This window comes from Egretta garzetta, unplaced genomic scaffold (assembly GCF_000687185.1).
Source record: "Egretta garzetta isolate BGI_Z169 unplaced genomic scaffold, ASM68718v1 scaffold161, whole genome shotgun sequence".
Lineage (NCBI taxonomy): Eukaryota > Metazoa > Chordata > Aves > Pelecaniformes > Ardeidae > Egretta > Egretta garzetta.
This window is the reverse complement of record NW_009258754.1, coordinates 5,166,212-5,191,724: the sequence shown is the minus strand read 5'-3', so window position 1 is coordinate 5,191,724 and position 25,513 is coordinate 5,166,212. Positions and strand designations below refer to the sequence as shown.

The 25,513-nt window shown below is 40.6% G+C and overlaps 1 protein-coding gene across 1 annotated transcript in view; it reads right to left on the bottom strand.

Annotated features, from left to right (window-relative positions):
• The window catches only part of LOC104135455 (glypican-5), a 361,472-nt gene that overhangs the window by 147,701 nt on the left and 188,258 nt on the right, over window positions 1-25,513 (bottom strand). Inside the window, exon 6 of the mRNA XM_009649110.2 lies at window positions 4,147-4,267. Coding sequence (XP_009647405.1) covers window positions 4,147-4,267 — 121 coding nt within the window. The remainder of the gene's footprint in view (window positions 1-4,146; window positions 4,268-25,513) is intronic.

Genomic DNA, 25,513 nt, shown 5'->3' with positions numbered 1-25,513 from the left:
CTTTTTTACACAAATCTAAAAGGAATTCAAGTTACCTGCATTTCTTGGTTCAGCTGGCAGATCCAGGAGACTTTGGTGGAGGAAAAAAAAAAGAATATGTGGGTCCAGATTCAGCAAGATTTGCTTTGGCATTGCTGTCATTTTAAGCGCTAGGATATTGCACTGTCTTCTTGGATTACAGCCATGCCCTAAGCATTCATCTCTGACTTACAACAGCAAAACACACTGATTCTCAAAATCTGTCAAGATGAGATTTAGGCTGACAAAAGACAAAAAAGTTAAACTTGTATAATACTTATTATATCATAATCCTTTGAGAATGCCCACGCAACCCTGACTGGTAAAGTTATAGTCAAAGCTTTTTCACTTTTCCCTAACATTCTTGTTCCTTTTCAATGCAATTGATCCTTCAGGATTTTTAACCTTGGCCTCAGAACTGCTTTTGTTTAAACTGTGAAAAACATTATGCTGAAGAAGAACATTAAAACATATTTAACTGTGATTATGTGGCAAGAAGTGGAAGTCAAAAAAGGCGCAATGGGGGATTTTATGTTTATCAGTTGCAATTCACATCTGCTCTATTTACAAAAAAAAAGGAGGAAAAGATGTTATTTCTAACTGCTACTTCTTGAAAATCAACCTGGGACTTCACTTGATCTGTTTTTGCATTACTAAGGGTTAATGTAAATTGTAACTTGGTAATTCTATTGATATGTGAATCAGCAGCTACAATAAACCCTTCAAATACCAGGGATGCAAATAACAGTCATTGTTGAATAATGTTCTCTAAATTTCACTTTACTTTTGGCTTTGCAAAGTGGTTATGAAATAGCCTCCTATTTGCATAATCATTTTTTAAAAAAACAACAACTATGTGGTGAGGATTTAAGTCCCAGATGAAAAAATGAGGAACTGCTATAATCTCCAATGAATTGGCATTTCAGTCTAAATGACAGGCAGCAATGGAAGACAACTTGCATACAGATTATTTGTAATATGCTGGAGTTGGGATGCACTGGCTAGAACAATAATACATTGACAAGAGTTTTGTTCATGTCCATGGGATTTAGGATCAATGAAGCTCTCTTTACATTTGTGGATAAGTCGTAATAAGGAGCTAACAAAGAAATGGCTGCTGCACACCCAAGATGGTCAGTTTTGGATTTAAGTGAATGGCTTGCTACTTCTCCATGGCCAGTGACAAGCCACTCTTCCTCCCAGCCTTGTGCTGCATTGCTACCCCAGTCGCCAGAGGCCCATGTTATCTCAGGCCCTGCTGACCCTGCTGCACCACGCTGCTGCTTCCATAGCCCGGGACTGCCAGCACGGGGGAAAGAGGCTGCAGCAGTAGTTGCAGAGCGATGAGGAAGAGCTGGGGTCCAGCAGTGGCAGACAGGAGGTGGAAGAGGATCTATTAAAGACAGCAGCGATTAGATTTGCTCCAGAAATCATTAAGAATTGCTGAGCTAAGGTACATCTTTTAGAAAAATGAATCCTGTTGATTTGAACATAGCTGTAGTTGACAGTACTCCACAACCTCAGCAAACTGATCTAGCAGCAGATTATTCTGATTTTCAAAAACACTCACCTTTGCAAAACAGAATGAGAGAGAAAGAGAAAGCCAACAGGCTCTCTGAGGGATAGATGCAGCATGGCTGGAGCTTGTTTTGTTGAGACAGAAATTTTATTTCTTTTGAAAATCTCAGCACATCTTTCTCTTACCCAAGAACATGCTTTCTTCTGGGTAGTTTAGCAATATTGCTTAAGTGGTAGAAGATTACTGAGGCCTAGACAAATCAAATCACCTACAATGTACGTTCTGTGCATTGCTTTGTTCTCTGCTCTCCAGGCTTCCTGCCTCTCTAGCATTGCTTCTACATATGCAATATACAACTATTGCTTAAAATGGTGTGGGAAATCTCAAACACTTAAGAATATACAAAGATAACACCTTATTTTATCACTGATAAATTCCACCTTACATACTGCCTCAAAAAAAAAAAAAAAGAAAAAAATCAATTTGCCTGTAAAATGAGTAATGGGATTCTGTATAAGTCTTCCTCTCTACAGTCTACACACACTATTGATGATACTTTAAACTCATTTAATCGGCTTTTCAGTGTTGGTTTTTATTTGTATATTAATATCACAACCGAAATGAAAATTCAAGAAGCAGAAAACAGCTACACATGTTTGATGTTGTATGTGAAAGCCTTAGATATTTAGCAACTTCTTTGATGCTTTGATCTCTGAAGAAATCTTACTAAAATTATGATCAAAGGAATTTATATTATTCCAAGCACTTAAGAACTAACCATCTTAGGGCAATAATCAGTATTCTGTTTAATCCTTCACCCTTGGAACCCATTATTGCTAAGCACCTCAATCTGATGGGAGTTACATTTACTTAAGGATGATATTCTCCTAGAACAGAATTAAAAGTAACAGAAAGCAACACTTCCAACTTACAGGGAGAGCTAGGAACTGGATTTTATTCTTCTGACTAAAAAGTGTTCTTTGAAGCTGTTTTTAAGCGTACATAACTTAAGAAAATTGGTATGCAGCTCATTATGAGACCGTTCAGATTTTTATTTTTCTACAGCAGACAAAGAAATAGAATTTCCAATACACAGCTACTTTTAATTTAATCTATTTCTAACTATTTCCTATTGTCAGTGTTTATAGAAGACTATTACACAGATGGATATATCTAATATTTATAAAGTAAATTAACACTCTACTTTATAACATGCAAAGTCAGATAAATAATGAATTATCCTTTTCATCAATCTGACCACATAATGTCTGTTTCACTGTAATATTAAGTACTGCATCAGACTGGTTGTTGTAATCCCCCATGGCAAGTTAAATCAAACAGTGCAATACAAAGAATCCCTCAACTGCAGTCTACAGAACAATAGAAGAACATTAAAGCCAAGCAGGATTTAACAAAAACACTAATTACTGGTTAGATTATGGATTTACCACTGGTGGTTGATGAGAGGCAAAGGAGGGTTGCACTTTTGCAGGAGCAAGAAGGAGATCAAACCATGGGTCCCGGTCACAGCCACAGTCATAATAACCTCCCACATCCTGACTAAGCAATTCCTTCTCCTGTTTTACCTGTGCAGGTGATTTTTCTTCCTGCACACCCCACCTGCAAAGGTGGACTTTAATCTTACAGCGATTTTCTACTAACTATTTATATCCCCACGCTCCATCACTCTTTAATAGTGAAAGATTACGGGTAGACTAATGTGCAAACACACCTGACTCCGAACACACTGTTGTAAGCATTCCTCCAAGCCGACAAGAAAACATGCCTACTTTAAATGAAAATCAGTCTCTGTTAAATCTGTTAGCTCCATCTCATTTGGACTGGCATTACTTTAAGAGCTCCCAAAGAGGTGTGCTGAAGCAGTAATATCAGAGAATAATGCATTCAGCTTTGAGAGACAGCAGATGCACCAGGGCTGCAAGTGCATCTAAGGGAACCCAAATAGCTGGTAGAGGCAGACTACCTCATGCCTCTGACAAACTCATTGGTACGTTATCTTTCCTTTTGGGCTGAGGGGCTTGAGAACAAGGCCTGCCAAGGAAATGTTTTCAAAGGCACAAGGTTAATTCATCCTGGAGCACCTTCTGTCCTGACTTCAGCATTCCGTACAGCTCAGTTATCCCACCCTTATAGACCCATTCTGTCTTCTCATCTGTTTATGTCTACACCACTGAAAAAAACGAGGCTGCACAAACAAGGATATATTCCTCCAACACAAGAATATCACAGGACTCCTAAAGGCACTCACACAGCCTGACTCGAGTCACAAGCTTCATGTGAACTGTGGGGCTCAGGAGTTCCTCCATGTTCTTGGGACTGTGGACTGTAGGACAGATAATCAACAGCTATGGAACAGCAGCCAGGAATTAGAGGAACTTCCAGGGAAATAATTTTGCCTCATTAGAGTTCATAAATGAGCTGGCACAACAGAATCTTCAAATTGCCCTTAGTACCAGGCCCACTCCATAGCTATTTCAGGTCTAATCCTGGGAAATGTAAGATGAGAAGCAGTACCACCTAGTACTGTTAGCTTCAGTTCTGCTATCAAACCCAGTGATAAAATGCATTTCTCTCCAAAAATTGCTTACTTGATTAAAGTGCTGAAGTTTATCAATTAAATTACTGATGAGTGGGTCCAGTCCTCTGACTTTCAGTTCTGGATTATTAGTTTGTGCCTTCAGTCCATTGGAAACAACTCTGCTGGTGTAACTGAAAAATAGAAAAAAAAAAAAACAAAACATCAGTGACTGGAACCGTATCCATCGGAATCAAATTAAAGGGGACTTACAAAAAGCAAATATTTTGTAAATGGGAATAGAAATTTGTAATAAATATTTATGTTTTTAAATGCACCAAACCAGAATAAAAATCACAGTTTCTTGCAGTATCATTCATGACTTCAAACTATTCAAGTCATAAACCAACAACAATTTCATAAACCACATAGAGGTTCCTTTCATTCATATTTTAATATCTGAACCTTTATAACTGACATTCTCAAATTCTTCCATGCAGCAGTCAAAGCTGACAGCTTCTAAAAAAATCATTCTTCCATAATTACAGAAATTTAAGGATTAAATACAGAATTTCAGGTGGAAGCTAAACATCATGAGATTGAAAATCCAATGAAACGGCAGTCTGATTTTGAGAAGACTCTTAATCAAAGTGTGAGATTGGACTTCTCCTGCTGGACAAGTGGTTTATCACTGAACTGCCTAGAGCCACTGTAAAGCAGCACCTGCTGTTGTACCAGCACTCCTCACCGTGCCTTATCTGCATTACGAACTCACTAGCCAGGGTCCGCACACAGGAATTCTCTTTTATTTGAGGAATAGCAGCTGTTCTTACACTGCAATGACCTCTCTCTTAGCAATCTTCTCTCACTGACTGCTGACTAAACAGATACTGCCAGTCTTTTCTGGAATACACCACAGTGTATTTTCAAAACCTAATTGGCTTGGGCCTCCACCCATATACTCTCATGAGAAAAATTCCAGGATTGTGCACATTTGCTCTCTACTTCTGAACATTTTACCACAGTTGAGGAGATGGAGCCATCAGCACATGCACGCTGAATCCAGTGCTTCCTGGAAGCATTCAAACTGCTGCATATTGGCTCCAGAGTTGTTCTGTTCTTGCATGATTTAAGTTCAATCCATCTGCAATACACTGCAAATCTCAGAGAGATAGAGAGCAGCCTTTTGGGGGGAGTCATGCTTTTGAGGGTGGTATGAAACCACTCCCATTAGTTTGGCACCAGTGGATCAGAGATGTTTGCATAACCAGTTACAAACTGGACAAGAGGCTGCTCCCAAACTCTCTTAGACTCACACACATACCTGTGAGGATCTCATTAAGCCATGTTGGCATCTTTATAAGTCAGGTAGCAATTGGCTGTGCTCCTTTGGACTGAAATGTCATGAGAAACATCCTGCTACATCTTTCACTTTGATCATACCTATTATACTTCAATATCCCAGATGTTCTCCTATCAGTGAATCCTTCACTATAAACCAATTTGTGCTGAAGCTGAGGACAGCACTTGAAAGTAGAAAAAGTGCCCTAATTCTACTGTAGAAAGACAGGAGAATGTGGCAGGGGGAGGCTTAGGTCTCCAATTATGTTTGTCCTATCTTAATTTCATTTAAGGTGAACAACAGATTTTATGCAAAGTGCTGGCAAAGCATGCTGCAAAACGTGTGGTTTAAAAAGAGAAAGAACTGAGAGCGGTCTACCTTTTCAGAAAATGCATTAAATTTCACTTCTCAGGAAAAAAAGAAAAACAAGTGGTTTAGAACAAAGAATTGAGAAAAAGCATATTTCTCACTACTAGAGGACAAACATCTTTTTCAGAGAGTTTGTATTTTTTTGTTCACTGAGCCTTTTAAAGGTAATGTGCTAATTTTTCTTGATGCGTAACTCATACAAGTATAAACTGATCTGGAATTACAAACTTTGATGATGCAATGGCTTGTGCAAAATAATGGTCAGGTTCTGATCTTGCAAGAGGACTCAGACAAGCAGGCAGACTGATGTCCCCAGGAAGAACCCAGCTAAAATATTATTTTTGAAGTCAAGACTGGTATAGATCATATCAATCCACATCAATTCATTTGGACAGTACAGGAACACTGCTGCAGCTTACCTGCCTTTAGCTTTACCTTTATTCACAAATCATACCATTTGCTGAATGCTTATCATTGTTCACCATATGAAAAGACATGGTTACCCACTGTACATGTACAGGGACACTTGACACAGTTTCTTGAGATCATCTAGTTGCAATACAGGAGAAATTTAATTTAATGGGTCAGCTCCACCAGTCTGCTTGGTGATTCTCTGTGTGCATTGCTTTGTCTGATCAGAAACTCATCAACAGCAGCAAAAAAACAAGGCTTTTCAGTTTCATTGCTCTTGACTGCTCTCCATTCAACCCCTGGTTAGAGCTATCGGAATTTCTCTAGAGGCTTATGTCATTATAATCCAGGATAAAGAACACAAAATTGCTTCCCCTCTGGGTTGGTTGGATTGGGTTTTTTTTGGCAAACGATATTGTTTTTTTTTTCCCTGTGAATCACAAGCGTCCATTAAGTGCCTCTAAGTGGTATTACAAACCTACAGCACTGCATGGAGTTTGCATAAACATGACCAATCCAGGGATATCAGCAGCAGCAGCATTAATGCCAGAGTCCTCAAAGGGACCCAAAAAGTGGAAAGTCAATCCCAGTCAACTCATATATATTGCTGTTGCTAAACACATACCCTCTTTTACATACATCATTATCAGGAAAATAGGACCATTTGGTATGAATCAGTTCAGAGTCCACCAAGACAAAGGGGATACTCATATCCTTAAAGTTCCGTACATATTTAAGGAGTCACTCTTTAAAGCTCTAGAGACAGGCATAAATTATGCACAAATATTTCTGTTGCCTATATTGCTTGTAATTAGATTCATAATGTGGATTATCTGAATTTCAGATGTCAGAGAAACCATGCATGAGTTGTGTGAATCCTGCACCATTTCCTTATCTCCTTGGTCTAGCATGGCTTCTGAATGGCAGTCACTAACAACTACATCTAACTGCTAATGTGAGGCTCCAGCACATAAGAGTTGGCCCAGTTATGGTCCAGAACATGAGCTGCATGACTGGTAATACCCAGAAAACCAACTACAGACCTTTGGCAGTGGAGAAATGTGATCTGCCAAATGAACAGTGTAAAAAGCTGATATAAAGAGAGGCAAAAGACTTGCAGAGCACAAGAAAAGCAGCTCTTGGGTTTCCCCATAATAACCCATAAGCTCTGCTTGTCCTGTGTGTTCTTACCAAGAGACCACTTCTAAAACAAACCTAAGCCCAGGAAGATTCAGATGAACTAAAAAATGGTGAGTTCAAGGTGGGCTACACCTCTCGAGGAAACGGAGACAGGGCAGAGAACTGAAGGAGAATTGCACAGCCAGTAAGAAAAGAGAAATTCCTCCAGTCCATCGTAGCCAAGAACCAACTGTACTAGAAAAAGACATTATGACCATCTGATTCAAACAACTACTCTGTAAACTGCAAATCCTTCTACTAGCTCTGTATTATGCTAAAATACTTTGAAATAAACACTATACATTTCCTGAAAGATAATCCAATTACTTCACTTCTTTGCACTATCTAAAACATTTTTTTTGTTGACATCAGATCCTGAATTACTGGAAATGTACATTAAGTAAGATCAGAAATTGGTTTGCTTTATTTAATAACCTGCAATTTAACTGAAATATTGCAGTACAGAATTGTTAACTCTGGTTTCAGCTCTAGTACTTTATTCATACTAAACCCAGAAATTTTAGGAATGGCCAGGAAAGTTGTATTAAAATATTGTCACTGGAGCAATCCTGAAAGTAACTGTTACGTTGGAGCCCAAGGAACAGCGCATGCAGGCAGAATCTTCATGCAGACCTCAAGCCTCATGCCGATATTATTCCACTGATTGTTTGGGCAAAGATATGATACTTTACAAAAACAAACAAAACCAAATTATAAAAAAACCCCAACCCTCAAACCCAGCTTTACAGTATTTCAGAAGAACAGTATAAATTATTTTAGATCTTAGTTAATACCGCTCATTGCAGGTTTAAAAAAAGGTAAAAAGTAAAATGCTATTTACACGTGGGATTGCATTTCAACTGAACACACTTTTATTTTCTATATAAATATAGACAAATTAAGATATTTGACTCAAAACACTTATTTTAAAATAAAGCCAGATATTATTCTGAAATGTGTTCTTTTTAACTCCTAATATGAAAAGGGATCAAGGTACAGGATTCCCTCAAAGACAAATATGTCATTTTAGATTGTTCATTACTTTAAAAGCAACATGTAAAATAGAAAGAACTTCAAATTCCAGGCAACAACTGCAGGATCTGCATTAGGGATGGATCTAACTAGCAGTGATACTTAGCCACAAAAGCCCAAGAACAGGGTACTGTTTTCACACCACTCCCTTCCTTCCTCCCTGCAGGAGTCGATACCAGTCTGGATACAAGTGTCTGATAAAGCTCTTGTAGGCAGCTTTCCCAAGTATTATTGATCAAGTTCCAGCTGGGAGACTATTTCCATTACTCCATATTCCCTGGGGTGCTCTTACCCTGAGTTGTGCCACTAGCAGCTGCTAAGCACCCCGGTGCTTTGATCCGCTGGCTAATGGCCTGTCCTCTTCCTGAACGAAGCCAACTCCAGCACGTGCACCCACCAGAGGGATTACAGAGCAAGATACTGCACTGTACTTTGGATGCTCTGCAATGTGCATTGAGCATTTCGGAATTATCTATATTGGAAATCCAGGCTACCTGGAACCCAGGTACCTTCAGCTGAATGCAACTCTCTTAATTTTAGTTCTCTTTTCTGCACTTGAGTATTTGGCCAAACATAGCTGCATAAGAGGCATCAAAATTCTTACTTAATTGTGGGAGAAATGGGGCATCTAACATCACAAGGCTAATCTGAAAATTTGAGCCTCGCATTCAGTTCAGAGGAATCCATAATGGCCATCTCTATGGGACATAAATAGCTTTTGATGAAATAATTTTTCATACAACCTTGAGAGTTGCCATATACATAACATAAGACTAAAATGCACTGGCTTCAAAATTAAAGATCTATCTGCTGAGATGTTTCTAATTTGTTAACCACGCTTTTAAAAAATATAATTACGAACTACACATCACCAAGGCAACAATTTCAAACCAGAAATATTTTTTAATCTGCCATGCATTTTTTCATCTTTTTTGTTGGCACTGGTTGAATAATTCCACTATGATCAACAGGGGCTAAAACAGAAACACCTTTCTGAGATACACTGACAAACTCAAATTCTTTGTGACTGAGACTCTACTGGTTCTAAAAGTCACATTTAACCATTCATTTCTTTTGCATTACAAAAATGTGACTGTCCTATTTTGTATACAAATGTATAAACTATTCTGTAAAACAACCCCTCTCCCCCCAACTGAAAAACACATTAAAAAAAATGGAGATTGGACCACCTAAAAAATATGTTCTGTCAGCCTTCTAAAAATCAACAGCTGTCCAGCATCCTGCTAAAGCCAGAGAAGTCTAAAGAAAGCAAGCCGCTAATTTTATAACCAACAAAATCATAACACTGTTGAGACAAAGCTAGACTTTACACTGATCATTTCGCATCCAGCTCTGCTTTTTTCATCTTTATGCATCATTTCTTAAACAGGAAACAATCCTAGAGATATATGTTGCCTGTAAAACCACCCAGAAGTAGATAGCACTATGCAAATAATAACTACAATGAATTAAAATTACGTCTTTTAAGGCCCATATGTTTGAAAGTCAGTCATCGACTGCAGGCTCTCATTTGCTAAAAAAATTCTGAAGTAGCCTGTTTATTTCAGCAATACACTCAACACGCTGTCAGAGCAGACACCACCCACCACCACTAAATGACTCAGAGGTTAAAGGGTTAGAGAGGGAGAAGGAAGGGAAGAGCTTTGAATGTGTCATTTAGTGAGAAGCAATGAGAACTATGGATAAGCTATTTAACTGGCCTTGAGATCCACTGAACAATTAATTCAGTTACATTAGGCATGGTTCACCAGATGGTGTGTTTTGTCTTATATTTATTCATAATTTGACCCTTGGGCTGGAATAGTTTGCCTGAAATTCAATTATGTGAATCCACTGCTGATCTACGCCAGTCTTTTGTGTCTCCAAATCAATAACTTTTGGACATTTCCCTTGTAGTTTTTAGATGCAGCCCTGGGCACATGTGACACTGACCTACAGGGCTCTGCAAGGAATGATTTTCTCCCAATTCAAGGAACACAGAAGTGTGCACCAACCAGTAAGGGCAGTGACAAAAAAACCTACATGGCTGCAGAATTTGAAATAATTAATCAAGTTTATCAGCTTTGATTTGATTAACCCCTCTGCCCACTTCTTTGCAAAACGGAAAGAACAAGCAGAATGCATGGCAACTGCACTTCCCCTGCCTGGCTATCATAGTTCCTTGTCACTCAATAAGTAACTTCAATGAAACAGAGCAAACAGCATTTTCCTGGAGTGTTGTTGATGCTTGAACATAATTCTCCAGGAGAAAGAGCCAGCCAGCGCAGGATTCTCCTTTGACTCAGCTGTCCCTAAACTGCTCCACATGAGACCGGCAGCCGGCAAGTCCCCCCTGCCTCCTTCCAATCCTCATCATCAGAACTGACCAACAGACAGATCATGCTTCATCTCCGAGTGACTCCCAAAATAGCACTACTCAGAGCAATGCCGTGTATTATACTTTTTATCATTTCTGTAACAGTTTAGCAAACCTGGATTACAGTCATTGAGCAACTTGGCTGAGAGGTCTCAAAGAAAGAAACGATCAATCCATGACCAGTACTGTTCTCTAGGAATTAAATGCTCTTTCACTACGCTGCCACAATAAACAATTTAAAAAAAAAAAAAAAATCTTACTAAGTCTACTCTCAGATAATCAGCAGCCAAAGTTTGCTGATTTTCATTTTGTCTTATAATTCAGCTTCTCTTCATCTACCCAACTTTAATATTCAGTGTGTAAGGGCTTTGTAGAATTAAATCTGTGAAGACTTCACAACTGTAGCATTTATTCAGGTGGCCTGATCCATTAGGTCATTCTGCAGTTAGCTCCATTAACTGAAATGGATATATTCCTTGTTTATAGGCAAAGTTTCAGGCAGGCCTCCACTCACAGCAGAACTGCAGTGAGAGCAGCTGAATTCCACCGAGAAGCTGACAATGGTGTCCTCTACCAAGTAACATCCTGCAAATGACACTGTGCAAGGACACATGTTGGGACATCTTGAAAGCTCCAGATGTTTTCAAGCCCTTGCATGCAGGACTGCAGGCTTCTGTGTGATTGTTGAGTCGCATCTTGTAACTTCTTGGGTAACCTGAAAACCAGTGGGGCATTTTGTTTTTAAGGAGAAAACATGTAATTTATGCCAGTGTACAACAGGAACAATTCTACTGATGTCAGTGGAGTCATATTAGGGTAAAATCTGGATACATCACGTGAAAATCAGACCCTCTGTGCACAAAGAAAATAATTTCCATGTGTTCTATGTGATCAGCTGAGCACAATGGGAACAATATTCTTCAAGAGAAAGATTTATCTGTTTAAAAACACCTATGTAAAGTGTTCATTTTGAAATGATTAAATAACTGCCAGGCAACAAGAAAGCTCAAGTCTAGCACATAATGAGTTTAGCTGCCCTGAAGATTTTGTGAAGCAGAACTGACACAATGTGAATACTGTCTCTGCCGGAACTATTCTAATAGGCTTCAGTGGAAGTTTCACAAATAATCTTGTTTATTAGTAATTATGGGAAACGATGAGACAAATACAGTGTGTTAATGGGCTAACAGGGTAACTCCCTCCCAAAAAATCTCAACGCCAAATAGCATTTACAATGGTCTCTCCACTTCTATAGGCCTAAAAAAGACCTCCTGGAGTCTAGATTATAAAGACAATTTTAAGACTGCAGGTACAAACCCAAGTTACCAGAAAGCTTCAAGTGACTGGGTGATGCCACCTGATGAACACACTGAAAATCACAGTGAAAAGCAACTCAGAGAAGGAGTGCACATGTAAAAGATCCTACCATCAAAAAAGATGCATTCATCAGTGTTTTCCAGAATCATGCTGAAAATGTACTGACTCGAGCTTCAAAGAATACTTGTAAAATACTTAAAGACTGTAAAAAAGTTATTAGAGATTGTAGGTGAAACAGCCTACATTCTTTTCCGAGGTCTATCAAAAGTTAATACTACTTTCAAGGCACACCAAAAGCACCAAAGAAATTTGTAGAAGTTAACTGGACAGTCTTTATTATGTTGAGGGAAGGAAAGTACTTGCCTGGCATAACATCAGATAGAAAAACTCTTCAGTTTAAAGTGGAATAAACTCTACAGGACATGGAAATGATACCTCTATACCCATCAAAGTGAATATAATAAGCAATTATACAAACCCAAAAGCTGATAACCTAACTAGGAACTGGCACCATAAACATCATTCCTCATTAAATGAATCTGAGAAACAGAACAGAAAACAGAAAAACAAACAAAATGTATATACTTATCAAAGTAACATGTGTCCATTCCTAAGGGAAAAAGTAAAGCTAATCTGAAACACCTTTTTCTCAGTAACTCTTAGAGCGAGGGAGAGCATTCTTCAAGTACAAACAGGAGAACAGAGCTGAGCTAAATCCTGATGGAGAATCTGTTTCTGCACCTCTTGGAGACTGGCAGCTTGCACCCTGTTCTGGGGGCTGTGGAAAACAAATGGAAACATACGACCGCCTAACTTTTTAACCTGCCAGATGGAAGACACTGGTGGAAAACAGGACTGACCCAGCAGAAAAGAAAATATAGTCTCAAGAGAGGAGAGGACTTGAACTCTTAGGAGAAAACATAAAAGTAGACTAGCAATAAACTCCACAGCAGTGGAGAGAGAATGAATATCAAGCAAGGGCTCACAATATTTGCTTGATAGGACTTTTGGTAGGCCAAGGTGGCAAGGATCCAATTCCCTTTCTGGAAACCCTGGTTGCTGATACTTAAAAATTAGGCTTGACAGATGACCACGGGTATACAAAAGGATATTCTATGAGCCCAGCATAGAAATTTTTATGAAACAAAATGGGGAATGTCCTAGTTTGCACAGTATCAGACATATGTCACAGGGAGAAGACCTCGTCTGTGGCTCATTAAAAGCAAAGCAAAACAAAACATAACAAGAATACATTAATGCTAAGAGGTCAAAATTCCAGCTTTCCTCAGAAGTCAGTTTCTCCAAATACACTTAGATACACATGGGAGATTAATGAACAGCTGACAATAATGAATACTTGAACTGCAGCTCTGTATGAACTCAACTCACAGACTGTACTCTGCCCTCAAACAGTTGTGGCTTAAGCCCTCTGGCTTCAGCACCCCCTGCCATTCTCATTGCAGCCTACAGCTGCTACCAAGACAGCCCTGGGTGTGTACCGCATGTGTCTGTTACCTCCACAATCAAAACTACTGCTGAGCCTGACTGTGCAGCATGACTGCTCCTGAATATCACTGCTTCTGCAGCAATTTCAAGTTTCTGGTCTCCATTTTCAACACTTTCCACAACTGTTATTCCCATGCTTGTCTCCATGTCCCTTCTACCCTCCTGATTATGCCAACATGAAATGGGCTTTGCTTACTTCATTCTAAACCCTATTCTCTCCTGTGCCAGTGTGAAGTACCTTCTCGGGCTACTCTTCAAGGTGACTCACTACCTACCTTCACTCCTCCCTCAAAGCCTACATGTATTGTAATGTTGACAAAGCCATAAACTACTGCCAAAGCTGGTGCTCTGTAACGGAAAACTGCACTTAGCTGGTACATATCGGACACAGGGAGTAGATCAGCACAGCATTCCTTCCCATCTCACGCAAAGGAGGCATTTGGGTAGTCCAGGCCCACTCTCCCTCCCAGGCTCAAGTATAAGGCAGCAGAGATTTGCACTTCCTGAATGCCTGTCACTTCCCCTGGCTATTTTGGCTCCTTAGGGATGTCTCTGACCATTATGTATTCCAAACATGCGCTAGTGCACATGCATTCGATTTTGTTCCCTTATACAGTTTTTCCAATATATTTGTGCAGAGCTATTCAAGGCAATTCTTATCTGCTCCAGTGCCTTCACTTCTGCTCAGGTCTTAATATCTTATAGCAGGTATTTGGTGCCTTACCCACAGATGGAAGAGTTATTGACCCTTTCTGGGCTGCAGGAGTGCGAAGTACACGGTTCCGATCTATTCCCATTTCCAGGTTAATAACTTTATCAGTAAGATGGAGATGCTAAATTTTATGTAAGTAAAAAGTAAATAGGAGGCCTTAATGCTGCACAGAAAGAGATCAGACACTAAGACTTCCAAATCTCCTGACTCAGGGTTCTTAAACTCCTTCCCTTTTGCTTAATCTTTTCCACCAGCAAGACAGCTGAATTCATCATTCCAAAGCACCAAAGTTTTATTCCTTATAGAGGAAGCAGTATTTTATTGCAGAAGCTATGAGCTACCTGTTCAGCTCACCAGCAGATTTATAGATTTCAACCAACTCCTTCCTTTTGCAACTGCCTAATTGGCATAGATCAGGAAAATCAACATTTATTGTTCCCCTAACAGTAAAACACCAACAGCCAAAATGCACTCAGCATATTCTGCTGCCACTGGTTGACAGCTATGGGCACTGGATTGGGCTTAGCTTAATTACCGTTATCCTGTAGGCACCCTTATTGCTAGAATTCCTTGCACAGATACACCAAAGCCTCTGCCATACCACAGGGTTATGTTTTGAACATGGACTTTTGCAGTGCCAGCTTCATAGTGTGGAAACAGTTTAGGCAGGCAGCAGTTTTAATTTCTTGCTAGCTTGTATCTAACCAAATGTTTGATGCAGTAGTTCACTATCTAGCAAAAATCATTGTTTTTATCACTCTTGAAAGCACTGCAGAAAATGTTAGTATTAGTAGAGAGCAAGTATGGTCTAGTTATGGAGATTAAAATGTCTTAGCACTTGTCCCAGAGAAGTATTTACCCAGGTCAAGGCTGAAGAGCTCGAGAGTAATGTGGGAAACTGGGAGGCCTCAATTCATGTTTTTGTCATTAAATACAGAGCATTGTTTTCCTTGCTTGAGTGTCTGGTACTTCTCACAAAAATAACTGCACTGGAAGAGAGGTCAAATGTAGAAAGATTTTCCTGTCATCACAAATTTGAAAAAGAGAATATTTATACAAAAATCAATTTACTTGACCTATACTGTTCAATTCTTCTGCTAATACTGTTGAAGATTTATGTCTGGTTAAAACTGTCCCCTTCCACAATTTAGCTTTTCTCCCACTTGATTTTGCAGTAAGGTCACAGTCCCGAGTTCATTATTTTATACTTTGTTGCCACAGACACAAACAGCAACACAAATTCAACAAGAGTTCATTGCAGGATTAACTACATCAAAGATCAAACTGGTATGGCAAATAATATTTTAACACAAATACATACACCACAAAATGTTGCACAGAAGAAAACCTAAGAAGAAAAATGACAGGGAATCCTTTCTGCCCAGCTGTAAATGCCCTCTTCTCGAAAATCCAAGTGTCACAGAGGCTTCTGCCTTGAAGAAACCCAGTCTGATCACGTGAAGCATGATCTTATTTTTGATAGTCACTTCTCAGCTGGATGATAGTAAGTGAGAAGAACAACCACTTCTGACATACTTGCAAGTTAGTGGCATGTTTCCTCTAGAGTTTTGATTTCTGTTGCACCGATTCCCTTCCCTTACACCCCCGCAAGAGCTCTAACACCTTTGTGTTAGATACAGTAAAAATACTCGCTATAAAATCCCCAGGTAAATGAACATGAAGCAGATCATGAGACTCACTAAAACCAGGTAAACTCAAACGACATTCCCGTCACACATATACATAAAGTACACTCACAAACATGAATTTTTCACTGTTCAGCTAGAAGGTGTAACCTGAAAGTAGAAAAATAAACAGATGGAATAACATAACACCAAGAAATAAGCCTAACAGGGCATTATGCTAAATGCAACAGAGAAAGCAATGACATGTACTCAGAGAAGTCACTGATGTCACAGTGATTGCCAGGACTCTCACACGGCCCTCATCTAAATGAAGCCCAAGTTGCCCTGACTTTTTTTGGCATGTGGATCACAAATAATCTATTCAGTAATAACGTGCTACTGTTCTCAGTTTATGTTTAGAGGATGAAGTTATGGTGCCTTAAGCAGAGATCCTAAAAGGACCCTGTTCCATCCAGTTCCCATTGATCATTTGGGCCTAAGCAACTTAGGCTCATACTTGGAAGATACTCATGAGCAAGGAATCAAATGCTGATCTCCCACAATCACCCACCCTCCACATCCTTCTTGATCCTCCCTGGTTTATAACAGGAATAAATAGGTGTGTCTTCCACCCTCCTTGATAAAGGCACACTGATCCGATTAGTCTGTCACCAACTACATTGCTGGACTACTTGCCTCCAGGTGCAAAGGCTCACTTGGACTGTCTTCTTGGCCCTCTTGGCACCTTGGAAGGAGCAAGATTGAAGTCTTCACTACTGTACTCCCAGCACAAGGCTGAGGATACACCTGAACGTGGCCAGGACGTACCCACAAGCTAGGCTGGCATGGCTAAGGCAAGATGAATCCTTACTTGCCCGCTGGAGGACTTGGCAAGCTGCCTTTTCACGAATGCTTCCCAAAGGACATACATGAGCACTTCACTGCACAGCCTAATCACTTCTCACAGGAAGGCAAAGGGGTCAGGACCTATCAAGCAGCATGTTATTTTTTCAGTGGATGTAAGGTGCAACACAATGTACTTCAGAGCCCGAGTGTGACCAGCCTTGGTTAAAAAAGGAGCTGATAGTTTCAAGTGGTTGCCATGGGCCAAGCAGAGAGCTCTCTCCTCAAGCTCAACAGCTGTCCTGACCTGTGTATTTTTTCAAGTCTTTCCTGAGATGCAGAGAGCTTTTGAAGATGTCGTACATGTTGTAGCTGACACCTCTCAGCACGGGAAATACAGACCTGCCTTTGCTCAGCCATAATGAAAGGCCTACAAATACCAGGAAAAAAATGATGAGAGGACTGACTCTGTTTTCCTGCTAAAATCAGAAAAAAAAGGAACAAGAAAAGACAGGAAGTATTTTTTTTCTTTTTAATTTTTAAGATGCATACAATATTAAAGAACACAGAGAACCAAAGTAATTTTGAACACAAGACAAAAGGAATGAGAGAATAGCCAGCAGTTTGTTGTGGCACAGCTATAAGCTACAAAGCACCACTTGTTATCTATGTGCTAAAAATATTATGATGATTAATGGCAAGGAAGAAGGAAAAAACAAATAATAGATGGAAGAATAAATGATGTAACGATGTTAAAAAAAAAAGAAAGCATGTGACATTTCAACATTTACAATAGGATCTGAATAGGCTTCAGTTATCTATAGCGACATTCATTGAGGTATCCTGAAGAACTTAACAAAGGAGCGGGTTGGGCTGGTACTGCTGTGGCAAATGGAACAGGCATTAGTCACTATAAACAGCACACACACAAATATTAAAGCTGGTTTTCAGTATGGAAAAAAAAAACTTTGCAAGTCTATACAGCTAACACTGTTGGATACTTAATTTCTCTTTTGAATAAGATGGCAAGGACAGCACAAGGACACTGGTGATGGACAGCTGTTCATTCTGAGGTCATGGGCTCAAATTCTTCAACATCTGAGCGTTTGCAGTGCTCGCGGGTTATTCAGCAACCCATGCGAACGATTCCTTGTGGACAGCTGCAAGCAACATGGGAGAGTGTGTTCTTGCTTGGGAATTTTCAGGCAGGCTGACTGCCAGGGGGATTGGCACCTTTTAGCAGGGAAAATGAGAATTTCTGTCCCCTTCAGGGCATGGAGTTCCTTTAATTATGTTATAGGCTTAAAGGAACAGGGCTGAGCAGAAGGTGGTGATGGAGATGGTACTGGGTTGCCACAACAGCGGTGGGTCTGACCTGTGGGCAGGGGTTCCATTTGAACACCACTTCCTGGCTCTTGGGCAAGGCAGCACTAGTTCAGCCCTAGGTCCTGCAGCAGGAGATGGAGCAGCACTCAAGTGACAGCAGGGACCGCCATCTCTGACACTTCCTTTTCTGATCAGCTGGCAGAGATAGACTTGTATTGTGACACTTTACGATGAATACCGTGAAGGTAAATGACGTGCAGGAACCCAGGGGCTTTTTCAGTCTGTCTACCTCCTGCCACATGCCCTGCTCTGGATCCAGCACAAAGAAGGGACAAAGTCCCGTAGCGCTTCCCAGTACACACACACACAGACACACACACAGAGCTTTCTAGGTCAAGCCCAAAAGGCAGCCGGCAGGGCACAGGAGCCATAGGCTCCCCGGCGCAGGGCAGTGCCACCATGCAGCCAGCCCCGCAGCCACCGGGGAGCAGGCACCCCTGGGCAGGCAGCTGCTTCTTGCTGAGAGCAGCCCACAAGCTGCAGCCGGGTGTCTTTGTGTAGTGCGGCTGTGCATCAGCAGATGGCAGGCCTGGATCAGTCACCCCCAGCAGGCAAAGCCTTACCAGCCCAAACGTGGAGGGACCACGTCCTCTCGCTTCCTTTCCCACCCTCTCCTATGCTCTTTCTTAATGAGATAACGCTAACGTAACAGGGTCAGACCTAAACCCTTCCAAGCTCTTTCATAGATTGCAAGAAGCTTTGGATCACACGCAGATGATTTAAGGCAGCTGGAAAAATTACAGTGAGGACCACTATGCCCACAGTCAATATTCAGATCTGAGGAATGTATGGCTGGAAAAAATCTTGTCTGTCAACATTATCCTGCACAAGGCCTTGAGGTGACAGTGAACACAAAAATGCTCTGTTTAGATAGCAGCTGAAGAGTCTTACAAGTTTGTCATCACCAATTGAAAGGTTTTCCCCAGTTAAAGACCATCTTAAAACCTGAACAAGAAATGATGCCTGAATCTGTTCTGCAGTGATTTGGAGAGGAGAGAGAAACTTCTTTATGCACGAACCCACCATTGAAAGTTATGCTGTGAAAAGGCAAGAGGAGGATGAAGCGTTGACTGTCATTTCTAACCAGTGCACAGAAAATATTTTACCAAAGCACCTGGGTAGAAAAGTGATGAACCAAGTTCTGTTGTTTTACTGACTTGAAATCAAGTGTTTCCTATCAGGAATGGCAAAATATTTTCTGCAGACATTTATTAAACACTTCAATCCTCTACTTTGAGACTGCATTTTAAAGAACAATTAATGAGAAAAAGTTTTTAAATGAGATTAAAATTAATCAAAAAAGGTGCACGAGGGGAATAGTTTATTGCTTGCATTTCAGATGAATCACCTCTTTTTACCACAGTGAAAATTAACCAAAGAAATTAGAGACAGACCAATTTGGCCAAAAGTAAATTACTTCCTGTGATTTTTTGTTTTAGTGTCTAAACTAAAAAAGTCCATTAATTCCTGAGGTATACAAGATATTCCAATGTGTCTGTATAGTTTTACATACACTTAGCAGCTCCTGTTTGGATCTTGCCTTGGCATGAGAGTAATTATTATCAAAAATGAATAGCCTCCATGTAGACAGTTATGCTCAGCAATAATGATCTCTAATCTATTTCTCAAAAGCATCTCTGAAACTCTAATGACAGCTCTCCCTCTAGCAAATGGCGCAAACACAGCAAATTGCTTGGGGAAAAACATTTAATCAATGTTTTATTAGTTTTCATCTTGAATAGAGCAATATATGATCCACATGAAAAGGTAAGACATAAAACTATTATAAATTATTGGATGATTAGCTTAGCCCAGTCCAAATTTGTTAGGCAATCAAAGCCTGTGGCTTAATGCCACTGCTCTAGAAGGGACGAGTCTGGAACTTGCAGAAACAGAACTGAGTCACTCGTGAGAGATACAACCGGGTGGTCACATCGTCAGGATGAAGTCATCTATCCTACTTACAAAGCATGAGTCAAAAGAAACTCTAAACTTTGAGCCAGAGCTATGAACAGAGTAGGCTGCATTTCTTTGCCCATGTGCAACCACGTCTTCGACCACCTCATTGCCAGAGCCTGGTTTCCCAGCTGATCCTCTTTCCCCTTCAAAAAGCCACCTGCTTTTGCAGAGATGTGGGTTTCCACATCAGTGGACTGGACTGCAGACTGGAAAATTTAGACCCTAGTCACGAAAACAATTGTGCTTGGATCTGCATGAATCAGTGGGGACTACTCATGGATTTAAAGCTAGACACACACATTGTCTGAAGAAGTAGGGCCTTTGTTAGTAAGCAGTTTGAGAGAGACCTAAAATCCATTACTACAGCCATCAAGTAAAAGCTATTGGTGGCGATACCATGCTCAGAAGCTGTAAGACGATGTTATAATGCAGGCTTATGTCTTATAGTGCAGGTTAATATGGAGCCAAGCAGAGAGGTCTGTATTGTGTTTCTGAGAGGTACCATTCCCACCTTTAACATAAAACAGCCTGGGAGGACGGCCACTCAGACAGACTGCTCTCAGCTGCCTCCTACCAGCAGCAGTCCAGGGTATCTGCTGAATGCTCCACCTAAAAGCCCTGGCAGGTACCACCACACATCCTTCCAATGACCAATTCAGCCCTGGGTACAAGAGGTCTGTGAAGAGGTGGTTGCAGGACAGCCTTGCTAAGGAAGCGATGTGAATTTTTATACATGCTGGTTTATTGCTTCACTTAGCAAATGGAGGTCTTAGGAGGGCATAAGAATCATGTGCCTTATCTTTCCCTTCTACAAACTATATGAATCAATCAAAGGAGAGAAAAGACTGAAAAGAAAACAACTAGTCTAAGAAAATAACTGAAAGCCACCTGGTAAGTCCTGCTTATTTCATCTGTCGCACATAAAGCTGTGTAACTCACATAGCATTACAATTTGTTTGGGAACTTGGGCTGAGCAGAGTGGTTGGAGCCTGTGACAAGCCTGACACAGCTGATACCAGCCACAGTGAGAGAATCCCTCCAGCCCAGTGCAGTGTCAGCCCCACTTTGCTCTATTTTCAGGGACCCCCGGGTTTATGAGGCTGTCGGGCAACTGCTTGTCACTACTGAAAAAAGCTTTGCAAGAGAAGGAAGTGGAAGAAGCAGCTCTTAGTAGTAGTAGTAAGTAGTTTTCCCTGCAGGAAAACAGCAGCACCTGGGACACACATGGATGGCACAGCAGTGACAGCATCTCAAATACTGAGTGCTTGGTGGCTCTAAGACACAGCAAAAGGCTGAACATCAGTGACAGGGTCTGAGACCTGCCCGAAAGCTGCTCTGGGAGTTTTTGTACCTGCTCCATGCAGGCTGTGGACAGATGAAACCATGTTTTAAAGAGCTACATCACAAGGGTTGTTTAAAATAGCCTAAAAACAAGCCACTAATGGCATGCACAGGTCAATAATATTAACTTTGGTAATGTCAGTCATTTTTGGTCAAACCTGGACTCCACTTTGAACAGTAACGTATAAAAATACACCCATCCTGTGCATAAAGCAATGCACTCTTCATTTGCTACCAGCTAGAGGCAGGTCTTCAAGACATGGTTGAAGTATTCAAATTTAACTGTCAGGAGCTTGCTTAGTTCTAGATCACATCTTTCACTAGTCTATAAGGCCAGACTAACAGGACAAGAAAGTGGTCAAATATTTTCTTTTTTTTTTTTTTTTTTTTTAATGCAGAGCAAATATCTTTTACGCATAAAACCTGTTGCTACTTGCCTTGCTGAAAACCTGCTCTCCACTTCCTTCAAGCTAGAATCGTGACCACAGGCTGTCAGCAAAATAGGTGTGGGCTCTGAAGGCTGACCTGTAACTAAAGCTCCCAGGGTAGTGAAGCACTCCTTGTACCACCTCCTGTGCTGGCCCAGCAGGGACCATTGCAGAGGCCAGGGCACGCTTCATGGAGCAGGCACAGGCTTTGCCTCCAGAGCTCTTGCACGGAAGCACAGAGGCCACGCAGCCTCTGTGGTAGCATGGATCCCCCCCCGGCAGGAACCCGGGCTCACAATGAAGGACCTCAGGAAGAGAAGTGCTATATCTTCAATAAGGGGCAATGATTAATCACACAACTGTATGCTTGTGGGAGTGGAAATGAGAAGTGTTTTATTGGCATCCTCATTATTTAATGATAATTAGAGCCCGGTGTGCCATAAACTCCCCTCAGTTTTTATTTTACAAATAGGAGGTAAATTCTTTGTTCCTTCTACAGATGTCTTAAAATCTATTCAGTTAGCCCTCAAATATAAAGGAAACTGGAAATGCAACAGCATAGTTAAATCCAAGTAATACAGAATTAAACAAACCTTTACACGCTCCGTGCTTGGGAGGGGGGATGGGGAAGGGAGAGCTGTTGCTTAAATTACTCTTGCAGCTTTACATGGTTAGTCTCCAGCAGCTCTAATCTGTCTTATTTGTAAATTCTCCCAACTGCAGGAGGCACGTTGGAATTGCCAGAGAAGATCAGCTCACCACAGCATTTAGCCCTGAATTGCAGCCTCTGGCAACTGCCTAACTTCTAATGCTTCCACAGAGAAAAAAAAAAAAAAGTTTTCACCGTATAACTAACAAAAGACTTTTTTCTGCACCATGGATGCCAGCTTGTAGCCTCAAGCATGAAATTTGATTACTTAAGTTTACATCTTGTCTCCACCTTTCCTCCCAGAAATATACTCTCATTTACACCCTATTTACACTGGTGTATTTTTCCCTGGCCTTCCCAAAAACAAGACAGAGAAAGAATTTCTTACCCAACAAAAGAGATCTCATGAGGCAGATCCAAGGGTTCAAAGGGCTGGCATGTCTTCTAGGAGCTACACACAGCTGCCAAAGAGAGACCCAGAGCTTATAGCTGAAGTTACACCTACGTCTGTAATTATTTACCAAACTCCTGACCTTGATGATACTTTTATATAAAAGGAGTATATTACCACATTTCTTGACAAAGCAAGCAAGCTATAATTTCTGATAATTTCTGATCCCCAAAAAATCTATAAGCTTGGAAAAATCCAAATAAAAGCCACTGCTAGCTTTTATGACAGAGCACCAATACCACTTCCAAAGTGCACAAGGTACCCTGAGAGGGACAGGGGTGGGAGCTGGTCCTGTTCCCCGGGATGCTTGTGACATTCTGACAGTCACCACGTAGACATCGCTGCAAACACGCTGGTGTTACTTCAACATACGGCAAAGGAGCGAAGCAGACAAGTACTGATAATGATTAGATATCTATTAATTCCTGACTTTTGGTAGGAAAGAAGCTCAAGAATTTTCAGTTCTAATTTAAAAGCTGATGCAGTAATTTTCTGTCGTTTCACTGTGCTCATTTGACATGCCAATCACAAAAAGTAACCCGGCAGGAACTGCACTTCCATTTTAATATAATTTCAAATAATAACAGCACATCTACTGCTGAGGAGTGATTAGTACCAGTACTTCCATTAAAAGCTAAGTGGCACAATATTACTGCTGAAGCCTATCTGTCTGTGAAGGTTGCCAAGCGATCGCCTCCTACAGACCCTCAAAAGTTCTAAAACTGCATTCAGTGTGGAGAGTGACTCTCTGCATGTCATCTTTATAGCTGAGTAGGTTTACAAAAAAAACCCTTGTGAATTACTATCTATTAACTCAGCAGAGAGGAAAAAGCCAGCTTGCATTGATTCTACTGAAAAAATCAAGTAGCTTTGGTACCATTAAACCAATGATTAAACTATTACATTCTAGGAAATCATAATTTTATAGTTAAGTCTAATACACTGAACAATTTAAAACATAGTCTGGCTAGGGGATGTGCTGTACAACGCTATGAATATTCAGCAGCAATTTGAACCTTGAGCTCCCCCTTGTGCCACATAACTAAATTATGAACAGAGTAATTTGGTTTTTCTTTACTAGCTTGGGAATTTTTGGTGAGTGGATCCAAGAATGCTGACAGACAATGGGCAGCCACTGCCTGGCCCATCCCTGCACAAGTGCTTAATATCCTATGTATCAATTCAATGTACCACCTGATGGAAAAAAAAATTAAGGGTAGGTAAGCATGAGGGCTTTTTACCTGTGCTCAGCTCATGAAAGTATGAATATTTCTTAACCTTACTGACACATCAAAATGCAGCTGGATCTTAATGTAGGATCTAGATTCATTGTCTTCATGGATTCCTTCTTTTTGACCAAAGCACAGTTTGTGACATGTTTTTCAAAGAATATTGCTCTTTCCGCGAACACGTGTGGACATGCCACATAACCTGAGGCATACAGTCCAATGTAAGAATGGTCTCTGAAAAATCAAATGTCATCGCTAGCCTTAGCATAACTGTCTAATGTTCTGAAAACAGAGAACAACACAGGCAATAACTATGTAGACAAAAAATTAGACTGCTTCCAAGGACAGTCTTTGAGGCCAGTTATTCTAATCCCTTATTTCAGATTTATTCTTTTATAATAAAGTAATAGCTCATCTATAAATTCAGAAGGAAAAGACAGTTTCATTACATTAGTTCCACTATGCTGTGGGTAACTAATGCTGACACCTGAGCACTCCAAGAATGACAATCACTGGTTCAGTAACAGGGAAACGTTTTTTTAAGCAAAGTTGCCTGTTTGAAATAGAGATTATATTCTCATAAGGAAAATCTACGCCTGTAACTGAGTTTGGCTTATAAACCACATGCAAATAAAAGCCTCCTAAAAGTCACATTGCTTAAAAACCAAACTAATGCACACATAAAATACATCTCAAAAATGCATTAAGAACTGCCTTCGCACCAGAGGTTATATCAAGCCAAAACGCTGCTCCCCTTAAAACCAAAGAGAAATTAGACTTGATGAGAGTGGGACAGGACCAGGGGGTTGAAGACCCTTTAGAGTATTTAGAGAGCAGGCTGTGTTTTTTGCTCTTTCATCCATCGCATGTTCTGCAAGCCTAGGCAGGCTCTCCGTGACACCCGACTGAAGGCGCTGCCTTCCCTGGGCTTGCACCAGTGTTAGTAACTGGGAACCTCATAATCCAATGGCACCAGCATGCACAGAAAACAGACCCTAACTGGAGTTGTGCCTGCAAGGCTAACATACATACGTACATTTTTATCAACAATGTCTACAGAGAAAACAGACTTGGCATGGTATGCTGTGCCGAGTAATGCCTCAGTCAGAGGTACGCTCCTATACAGTAATTTCTGAGACTAGAAAAACACTTTAAGTGACAAATTCTGTTTTTCCGGTGTAAATATGTGTAAAATAAAAACTGCACAGCAATCGCTAGCAAAAAGTGACTCCTGGAGAGACTTGAGACAGAGACAAGGGAAACATCACCCATTTCCCCACTCAG